Genomic DNA, 11,336 nt, shown 5'->3' with positions numbered 1-11,336 from the left:
AGGCCACTCAAAAGCAGCTGAATACAATATCGGCTTTGCACTGCTGCCCTGGCGCTGGTACTTCACGGCTTGTGAGGCGCGTCCTCCGGGTGGCAGATGGAGGGAACACCGTAGCGGCGTACGGAGACGCGGACCAACGCAGTCTAAGGGAACGACATCCTGATAGAAAACCACTGGCCCTCCAAGCTTGGGGGTTGGGCAGAAGGCTAACAACCTACTCCCGAAAAACAATCTTGTTACAGAAACAACAGACGGCATATTGCAAGTAAACTAGGGTGGAACAGAGATCGCCAATATTGGCCCTATGAAGGCGACGGTTCAAAGCCTTAGGGAAGCCCAGCGCCCGACGAGATCTCAAGTGAAACTCAAAAACATTTTCACCATCGGTCACTGGAATGTGAGAACCATGAACAGGGAAGGAGCTGCAGCACAGATCGCGAGCGAGATGATAAGGTACCACGTGGATGTGCTCGGGGTCAGCGAGTGCAGGTGGGCTGGAGCAGGCAGGACGAGGTTAGCTGCAGGACAGGCGCTGATTTACAGCGTAGATGAAGAACTACACGAGTGAGGCGTTGCTATCTTGATAAGCCAAAAAGGCAGAGAAATCACTCATGGAATGGACACCAGACAACAAGAGGATAATAACAGCAAGATTCTATTCGAGATATAGATACAGTGACTATAATTCAAGTGTACGCCCCTCATAACGAGAGGAGAAAGAACAGTTCTACCAAGAGTTACAAGAAACACTAGCTGGATGCAACAGGAATGACATCACCATCATCATGGGAGACCTCAGTGCTAAAGTTGGAAGTGACAACAATGGTTACGAGAGGACTATGGGCGTGCAATGGCTGGGGATGCAAAATGATAACGGAGAAAGATTATGCGAGATTTGCCAGCTGAATGGACTTGTGATAACAGGTACATTATTCCCCCCACAAGAACGTCCACAAAGCAAAATGGGTATCTGCAGATGGGAGAGTAAATAATCAGATCGACCTCCTGATCAACGGTATGTGGAGGATAGATGTGGAATGACAGAGAAATGATGAGAAGAAGTACTGCAGGGCAGTCATAAACCAGCTGGACACCTCAAGGAACGAGAGTGATAACATAGAAGAGATATATGAGCAGCAGAGAAAGACCTACACAAAGGCGGCAGAAGAGGTGCTTGGGTACAAGAAAGGGGTGAACAAACAATGGATCAGCAGCGATACCTGGAGACTGATCGACGTGCGAAGAATTGCCGGGTTGGAACGGGTTGGAAATGCCCGATAAGAAAGAATTTGAAACAGAATGGGAGAAGAGTAAAGAGAAAACGACAGGGAAGTGAAGAGGAGCGTTAGAGAAGAGAAAAGAAGATGGATGTCGAAAGAAGCGGAAAGAGCACAGAACGCAGCAGAAAACGGAAGACAAAAAAAAAAAATTGTACTGTATCGTGAAGTGGCTATACTGGATAGAGTACCAGCACCAGACAAACTGCTGCAGTCAAGAGTTTGAACGGGGAGCTTCTGAAGAGCAAGGAGGCCAGAATGGCGAGATTAAAGGAACATTTCCAGGAAGTTCTCATTCTCAACAGAGAAGCACCAGAGGAACCACCACAAAAGGAAAGGGAGGAAGGACAGGAGCTAAATATCTCAGTTGAGGCCCCAGATGTGGAGGGAATAAGGGCCGCACTGAAGACTCTCAGGAATGGAGGTGCTCTTGGGGCAGACCAAATTTCAGCCGAAATGCTTGAAGCAGATGTCGAACAGACCTGCTGAGAATTAAAGCGGATATTCGATTTGATTTGGGACCAAGAATCAGTTCCAGCACAGTGGACCAAAGCACTCATTTGCAAAATCCCAAAACGAGGGAACCTTGAGTATTGTGGAAACTGGAGGGGAGTTACATTGTTACCTCTGGCCAGCAAGGTGCTCAGTAAAATCCTCATCAACAGGATACAAGGTGGAATGGATTCAGTGCTCTGGAAGGAACAAGCAGGCTTCAGGAGGGGCGGAGGAACTTTCAACCAGATATTCATGCTCAGAAACATCCTAAAGCAAGCCAACGGATGGAACGCTACATTGTACGTTCACTTCGTTGATTTTGAAAAGGCATTTGATTCAATACACCTAGACAGACTTTGGGCCATCATGCGCCAATATGGAATACCTCAGAATCTGATCCGGTTAGTCAGGACTCTTTACTTTCAGTGCTCCGTGATCGACGAGAACGAGACAATGGAGTAGTTTCCAGTGATGACAGGAGCGAAATAAGGGTGTTGCATTTCAGGATTTTTGTTCCTCCATGTGATCGACTGGATAATGCGTAGGACTGTGGAAGGTGAAACAACTGGATTCCGATGGAATTTAACAACCATGCTGGAGTACCTTGACTTTGTAGATGCATGACATTGCCCTTCTGTCTTCAACAATGAATTATCTGCAGCAAAAAACAACCGGGTTAGAGAGTAATGTAGTAAAAGTGGGGCCAAAACCGAATGCCAAAAAATACACGATAATGAAGGTCAACAGCTGGAGCAACAACAGGCTGAGGGCTGGAAAGAGCGAGGTGGAGGAAGTGAAGAGCTTCACAAATCTGGGTGCAAACGTCACTAAGGATGATGGAAGCACAACGGATGTTAAGAGGCTATAGTGGCAATGACAAGCGCGCAATTCAAAAGACTAACAAACATCTGGCAAGCCAGCAACATCAGCAGAAAGACCAAAACCTCCCTGTTCAAGAGCTTGGTCCTTTCAGTTTTGTTATACGGAATATTTATTACGGATGCGAGACTTCGAAACTAACCAAGAGAGAAGAGAGAAAACTAGATATCTTCCAGACCATATGCTTACGGAAGATTTTCGTGATTCGATGGCAGCAACGCATATCTAACAAGTCAGTTCTTGATATGACAGAGGTGGAGAAAATCAGTGAAATGGTGAAGAGACGGAGGTGGAATTGGGTAGGACATGTGTTGAGGAAGGACAGAGCTGTTGTGGCCCTCGGGTGGGCGCCTGAAGGGAGAAGGAAGAGATGCCGCCCAATTAAGGACAACTTGGAGGCGAATGTTGAAAGAGGAGATTAACAGAGCAGGCGGAAACTCGTGGAACATAGCACGGCGGGCAGCTGCAACCCGGACCCAGTGGAGGAGTGACGTCCAAGCTTTGTGCGCCTTTTGGCTCAAAGAGAACTGAACTGAACTTTGCATTGCTGCACTCGTATAATTATAATATAAATAATATTAAATGAGAATAATATCATAATAATTGTTGATAATTGTGATAATAAGCTAGACATTTGCTGAGTGTTGCTTGAACAATAGTTGCAAGCCGTTGCAGGCCCTCAGGAAAACAATATTCTGCAAAGAAGGAGGATGCATAGGTCACTATGTACGAGTTCACATTGCGTTAGTTACCCATACAAATTTTAGGACGAATCTTTGGTAATGGAACATTTCCGGTAAAAATTGTAATCATGGTTTCATCCAGAAGGTCAACAAAACTTGGTGCTAGACCACTGGATTTCCCATGTTATTAACTTCCGAAATTTAATTGGAGAATGTAATTAAATCGTTTAATGATATTGTCATGTACAAACGATAGCTGCTAATTTATTTATTTTCGGATCACTTACCTGATCGGGGCGCTACTCAATATAATGGCTGACTTGATGAGCGCTTTTGTTTGTCGAAGTTGAGTTTCAAACTTGGTCATGGCTCCCTCTCTGGCTCTTCTTGTGTTTCCATCTGTGGGGATGAGCCATTGTTAAGTTCACGAACGTTTTTCACTCATTTACCGAGCAAATTTTTGAGTGATAGATTCTCTAAGCTAGAAGGGAAGCATCGAAAGAATCATAACTCGAAGGATCTGTCAATGCGACTTCAAATTATTATGGTGTGCTTTAATGAAAGGATTAATGAGCAATGAACTGTTTTTTAACATTTTTAATTCATTCAATTGCAAATCACTCTAATATGAGTGTTTGGATAAATAAATAAATGAATAGAATCATTAAACCCAATAATTATATTGCATGAAGTCATCTCATGCATGTTTCTAACTTCATGATAAATTTCAGCGAAATGCCAATGAGAAGATCATCGCTATGTTATTCTCATTCACATTAAGGTGATAAACAGCAGCTTTTAAACCACGGTGTGGGGTCAGCCCGCTTAGACGCCAGCCCCAAATTATGAAAGAATTAGATATTTCTAGCGAGAGACTTTTTGAAATTATATCAGTCGTTTTTTCCGACGATTGCTCTGATTTATATAAGCTCCGATGTGTTCCACTTTCACAGAGCTTGGGAACTTGATAAGGTATTTTTCTTACCGGATAGATGGACATTAATTAATACTTTGATTCACTTAATTGAGCGTACGACTATCTACATAACTAAAAATAGGCAAAACAATTCCGCTGATATAGTAATTGTTGTAAAATAAAAGTATATATAGTGATTATTTATAGTAATTGTAAAAAGTTATTTATATAGCAATTGTAAAGTAAAATTTACTTATAGTATTTGATGTACTATAAAACTAGATAATACCGATAAATTACTCTCCTATCGTTGGTCAGGAACAGAGTGGAATGCACGTGCGTAATTGCGTGAAAATATTGAAATCAGGTTTAACGATTCAATAAATAGGCCTACTCGAAGTTTAAAATCTCTTCTGTTTGCCACTTCTGTTACAGAAATTTAAAATTTATAGATTTACATAACTTGAATACTTTGGACTTATGTCATTCGAGAGCGTTAATGATTGCTGAGACTTCCATTTGTCATTGGCGTACTCATAGAAGTTGAAAACAATTCGTAATAAATAGGCGTGCCATCAATTAAACAAAATAAAAAATTGTTAGGTACTATTATGATCCCTAATAAGTCAATGCTGAACGCAATATCGGGAAACATTATCCTTAACAGCTTACCGTTGCAGACGATGATGACGAAGGGAGTTGCTTTGATTTCTTTATCCTCGTAGGCTTCAATAGAATTCAAATCCTTCGTCTCGGAATTGCTGAACAACACGTTGTATGACGTGAAAATGAATGCTAAGACAGTTACTGTAATCATTACAGTTAGAGTTTTCTTAAAATGGTACAACATATTGAGCTTGAATATAAATTTCTGTTGATGGCAAAAAATATTACAGATTACTTCCTGTAAAAAATATTGCGTAGAATTTCATATTTGTAATTTATTAACCAAAATCATTGCTCTTATGGTGATTTTTGTATTATGTTAAACTATTTTGTTATAATGGATAGAAATCATTGCTAATTAACTATCGAAGTATTAATAAAATACAAGGCGATTAAATTTATTGGATAAATTCTTAATTGTCAGAAATTTTTAATTATCATTTTAGTTTAAAGTTTACTGGAGGCTAAGTGCGGATGGATGAGGTGATAGGGTTAATGTTGGGTGGAAAGCAGAAGCAAAGGCAAGTGGATATGTCAATATGAAATATATATGTGAGTAGATTTGATTTTTAATAAATTGCGTGAATATTTAGGTTATATACGTATTTATGAATACGTTTATAGATTTGCTTACTATTATTCATATTTACATACAATTATTCATCAATATTCTGAACCAATACGAACATTTAGGCTAGTAGGGGGTTCTGAAAACCCAACATAAACATTATATTATATTGTATTAAATTATATTATGTTATATCATATTATATTATACTATATTATAACATATTATATTATATTATATTATATTATATTGAATATTAAATGATATTGCTCTGCCAAATTATTTTTCACGAGTGACAGTTTTTCCAGTGAATATTATAATTAGTAATCATTTTTCCAAGTAGTAAGCCCACTCGAAAAATTTTCATTACGTGAGAGTTGTATTTTGATGAAGACTAGGAACAAATAATTCATAAAGTTTTGGCGTTGTCTTCGACGAGATGATACATTTAATTGGTTTTCCATAAAATGACATACGATGTTGAGCATAAATGTTTTTTTTATTCTCAATCATATTTTTTAATTGTTTTGTTTAATTTCAGAACATCCACTTCCTCAATAATTAGTTTATGCTTATTTAACTTCATTTCACCAACATTTGAAGTTTGTAAACACTTAGTGTCGACGGTAAGCAACAAGAGTGAAACGAGAGAAAGAACCAACGGTGAAGTTAATAATAATGCCGTTAGCGCCAATCAAAGGTTTTCATATTGTTCATTTATAAACCTAATTCCCAACTACATGACCTCACAAGGAATGTTTAGACGGTTCCTTGACACGTTGCACCTACTATAGCTATAATGAAACGGAAATCGATCAACGAATTTTATCATGCCATCCCTCTGATTTTATAAACTTTTCCTTAAGTAGAGCTGTTAATGTATTAGATTTCCTTGTTTTTTCCTTGTTGACCGTCAATGTCCTGTAGGAGTAGGAATGATCGATAGACAGGGAAAATGGTTGATGATCATCTTCAATTCAAGCATTTCGAAGTGGAGCAGATCCTATTCCGATTTTAAATCATATTTTCCTGGTGAGCGTGGCGCTGCCTGCAGCTTCTGCACTAGGCGCAGCATTTCAAGGTTCATCTAGCATTTTCATTACGAATTTTTCGCTTCGAATATAAATATTTAAAAAAGTTTGATTGAATAATAAAAAAATTTAAGAATCTATGGCTGCGTGTTCAATTATTTTTTTTTTGTATTAACGACGTAATTGTCTCATTTTGAATAGTGTTCTGGGGAGCATATGTCATCACGCACAATTTCTCGAAAATTGGCTGATAGTGTATCATACATTCCATTTTTATTTTGAATGGATTGTTAGTTAGATTATTAGTTCGTGACTTTACCAGCCTTCTGCGTGCCAATAATCATTTGACCTCAATATCATATATGGGACATTAACCATTATATAACGGTTTTACTAGTTTTAAAACCATGAGAAACCGTTATATAATGTTTTTTTATTTTTTTAAATTAATACATTCAATATATTTTTTACATGTTTCGAACAAATTCTTCTAACATTTCCTACATTTTGACCGTTTCTTACAATTTGTCAGTGATCTGATAGTGGTAACGAATAAAAAAGAATACATATTATATTAATCGGTTCAAACTCAATCGATGTCAAAATGTATTCATTGGGAAATATTTAAATATTTCTTTTTTTGGCACATGGTGTCTGGAAAGTGTTGCCTGACTGTCATGACGAAGTATAAAAATATATACATATCCCCCGCATGAGAGCCTGTAAACATATCCTCAGTGCATCAAAATAAAGTAGCCGATAATATTGGGTTATCGACTTCAAGCCACTCCATCTCAAAATGATCATGAATTCAACTGGCTTGGTGGTACCATTGACAACAACGTCAAGCTCCGGACTATACGAAATAATTGACCCTGCAAAAAATGGAGACTTCTTCGAAACGCCAATGCAATCTGTGAATTTTGCTTCTTGAAACAAGGTTATTTACTTATTTTACGTCTTTTCCTGTGTTGGTCCCATTTCGACGTTGATGTGAAATTTAATTTGGTCTTTCAGCTTTCAACCTAAAATCAATATTAATTAAAAGTTTAAAAATAAATCAACATTGAACGTCCCAATATCGGCGTTATTTCAACGTTTAAATAAGGTTGTTTTACGTATTTTCTAGTGATATATAGTCAGATTTCGACGTTGATTGGACATTTAATTTGGGTTGTTTAGTCTTTCAACCCGAAATCAACAATGATTCAAAGTTTTAAAATAAATCAACATACAACATACCAATATCGACGTTATTTCAACGTTGAATTAAAGTTATTTTACGTCTCTCCTAGTCGAAAGTTTTCGTTCAAATTAGGGTCGCCCCAGTGGTAATGGAGTCGGCTTAGAGGTGCATCAGGCGCAGATCGGCCACGTACGGTGTTTGACTTCTATTTTACAGCCTCTTCCGGAAGTCAATTGCCCGCTTGGCCAATATTACGTAATATGACTAAAAAGAACAGCTGGTCAAGCTTTCTCATGATACCCCTTGTCAAACGCTGATGAGGCTACCGCATGATGGGGCTGTTCAGAGGCCAAACAGGGTAAATGCGCCAACCATGACCATTTCCCTCTCTATAAATGGTGACGATGACTGTTCCCGTGTACGTTCGGTATGTGATTCGACTGAACGAAAGGCGAGTCGACTCTAACTTGACCTATAGCATGGTGAATTTAGCCTTTGATGAACAAACCAATGCATCTACTGTTCAGGACGCATATTTTTAACCTGACACTTCTGCAGATTAATCCCACTTCTTAGCACATAAATCACATCATGAAATGTTGAAATGTAAATGAATAAATTTTGCAGATACTCGAGCAAATTAAGAAATCTAAAACTACTTCTACTCCAAGAATATGATGAATAACACAGAAGAATAACGCAAAATAAATTCTCTTTCACTAAATCTATTCCCTACCGGAAATTTTTGCATAGATTTTCTGAAGTCGCTTTAATACACCGGAAGAAATAACACCAGAATTATTGTTGCGGGAGCTGTTAACAGAAAACTCGAATCATTCCGATGAGTGAAAGAATCAATTGTGAACTTACATTTCGTGCGCTCACACATGTGTGCGCCGAATGTGCCCCAATACGCAAACCATAATCTACTCCATAATTGCAATAACGCTCAAGCTCCAACTGAAAAGGTTGAAGTGCTTCCTTGATTCAAGTGCACATCAAAAAGAGCTTTTAGTCTTACAGCTAACTCGTTTCAATGCGTGCGGGGGTCTACTTACCGCACTTCCATCCAGGCAAAGCGTTTAGCTTTAGCCGTTGCCGCAAGCCGTCAATCGTCATAGCAAGGCACAAGTTTAAAACTAACAGCGAAGCAGGCTAACTTGGTGCTGTTCTGGCTGCCGAAGTAAGAGGTGTACTCTGCTGAGCTCCCGTGACATCAGCCGGTTTCGGCCGGCTGCTACGTCATCGTTCCCGAATTTTGGAAATGTCAAAGATACTATGCAGCGCTGCCACGCTCCAAGGCGTTAAGCTGGCGAAGGTACTACTAGCTAGAGGTCAACCCCTGAACACCTATTCCCTCTGCAAAATGATGAGATGACTCAAGACCAAGTTTCTCGGACATCGTTTGTACTCTGAAGTACAGTGTTGAAATAAGGATACGTTAGCAAATTATCACATGGATTATTACATCACGTTACGAAGATTTTCAGATGCCCCCATGTGAGGTTAGTGCCCTCGGGTTTGTGGTTGGTACTCCAAGTGAGTGGTTGGTGCCCCCAGGTGAGGGGTTAGTTCCCCCAGGTGAGTGGTTAGTGCCTCCAGGTGAGTGGTTAGTCCCCCCAGGTGAGTGGTTAGTGCCCCCAGGTGAGTAGTTAGTGCCCCAGGTGAGTGATTAGTGCCCCCAGGTGAGTGGTTAGTGCCCCCAGGTGAGTAGTTTGTGCCCCCAGGTGAGTGGTTAGCGCCTCCAGGTGAGTAGTTTGTGCCCCAGGTGAGTGGTTAGCGCCTCCAGGTGAGTGTTTAGTGCATACAGGTTAGTGGTTACTGATAAGTGCCTCCAGGTTAGTGTTTAGTGCCCCCAGATGAGGGGTTAGTTCCCCCCAGCGGGTCCAGTTAGTTCTCTCTGCCCTGGTGTGGGACTCTCTGCCCTGGTATGGGACCCGCTGCCTTGGTGTGGGACCCGCTGCCTTGGTGTTGGTCTCTCTGCCCTGGTGTTGGTCTCTCTGCCCTGGTGTGGGACTCTCTGCCCTGGTATGGGACCCGCTGCCTTGGTGTGGGACCCGCTGCCTTGGTGTTGGTCTCTCTGCCCTGGTGAGGGACTCTCTGCCCTGGTGTGGGACTCTCTGCCATGTTGTGGGACCCTCTGCCTTGGTGTGGGGCTCTCTGCCCTGGTGTGGGGCTCTTTGTCCTGGTGTGGGGCTCTCTGCCCTGGTGTGAGGCTCTCTACACCGGTGTGGTCTCCACTTTGGCGGCCCATTTTGAAGTCATTCAGCCGTGGAGAAACATTATACAACTCGTCAGGACACCCAAATCCGTAGCTAAGAAGTAAATGCCTTCAAATTCCTCAAACTGCACTGCCATGGGGCCGCATTGAACAAGTCTTCAAAGGCTCCCATAAAGTTTAAGTAAAAAAAACAGAGAAGCAGGATGTATAAAAGAGTGATCGACGCTTTTCAAGAAGGTTGAATGATTGTGTCACCTTCAGCGAGCTGTAAACGATTTTATTGAAAAGACCATTGCATTTGTAGACATTGAATAGGATGAAAATTAATATTTTGAGCGCTTGTGGAAGTGTTTCTTCGATTTCGAATATTGTCTGGAGATCACTGTTCCGTAAGCCCACGAAATAATGATTTCTCCAACAATAGATATATTCAGCTTTGGGCATATATATGTCTGCTTAAGTGGTTAAAAAGTAGCTCTTCCAGATGTAATTTTAGTTGGAATATCTTCCTGTGTTACTATGGAGTCAAGTGCAAGGTATCAAATGGCCCAAACTTTTGGTGAACGCGAGACGAACTGCATGTCGACAAGCAGTCACATATTCATCCTGTTGCAGGTAACAGAGATCGGACCCATAACTTACGGCTCAAGTCATGGTACTCTGAATTCTAACCACTTGGCCCCTTGCTAATGAATTAGTGCCCAGAAAACAGTTTCTTCAACTTTTGACTGCTAAATTTCGATTTTCATGATTTTTCATGATCGTATGATACGTCAAACCAGTCAGGCATAATTTTTTCTCTAAAATTGACATTGAACGTTTCAACAATTAACTGCAAGGAAAAAGATAGAGATTCCATAAGAGCAAGAAACAGACTAAAGAATTTTTTAGTCCCGAATTTTGACACAATTTTTCATTAAGAAATTGTGAAAACGTCGACTATCGACCTTATTTTTCACTCATAATTATTAACTCATTATACTCATTTTTGCATTATTGTAAATCATTCTTTATAAACGCTGGAATATGATAAAATAATTTTGCTTCACCATCTATATAAAACATAATGTGTAATTTTTAGCTTGTTAAAACATTATACTAGAACATTTTGCGACTTGACATTAGAGTCCATGTATCATTAGTCTGCTTAAATTGCTAGTAAAGTAAGTAAATTTACGATATTCTCAAGAAAACGTTTCTGAGACCTGCTCCATCCTTCCTTTTAAAATAAAAGAGAATACAATGATGGATCACGGACGAAACGAAGACTGCAAAGATTTCGTTGTACAGATTTCGAACTATATCGTTACTCAGGCGCAGTTAACTAAATACTGTTGACGACACTTCGTTGCCGCACTACAAAGAAAAGATTCGCCATGCAAATAAATATAAACAAAGAAAGGCTTTGAAATTT

At 40.0% G+C, this 11,336-nt stretch overlaps 1 protein-coding gene across 1 annotated transcript; it reads right to left on the bottom strand.

Annotated features, from left to right (window-relative positions):
• Positions 1–9,568: 9,568 nt before the first annotated feature.
• On the bottom strand, positions 9,569–9,955 carry LOC108672242 (basic salivary proline-rich protein 4-like). The gene has a single exon (XM_018159884.1). The coding sequence runs from the start codon at positions 9,953–9,955 to the stop codon at positions 9,569–9,571; it is 387 nt and encodes a 128-aa protein (XP_018015373.1).
• Between the last annotated feature and the right edge of the window lie 1,381 nt (positions 9,956–11,336).

The sequence above is a fragment of the Hyalella azteca genome, unplaced genomic scaffold (genome assembly GCF_000764305.2).
Source record: "Hyalella azteca isolate HAZT.00-mixed unplaced genomic scaffold, Hazt_2.0.2 contig715, whole genome shotgun sequence".
Classification (NCBI taxonomy): domain Eukaryota; kingdom Metazoa; phylum Arthropoda; class Malacostraca; order Amphipoda; family Hyalellidae; genus Hyalella; species Hyalella azteca.
This window is presented reverse-complemented; position numbering and strand designations above follow the sequence as displayed.

What these genes read in the sequence shown, in the direction of transcription:
- LOC108672242 (XM_018159884.1), bottom strand. Translation starts at nt 9,955, where the DNA reads ATGGGCCGCCAAAGTGGAGACCACACCGGTGTAGAGAGCCTCACACCA.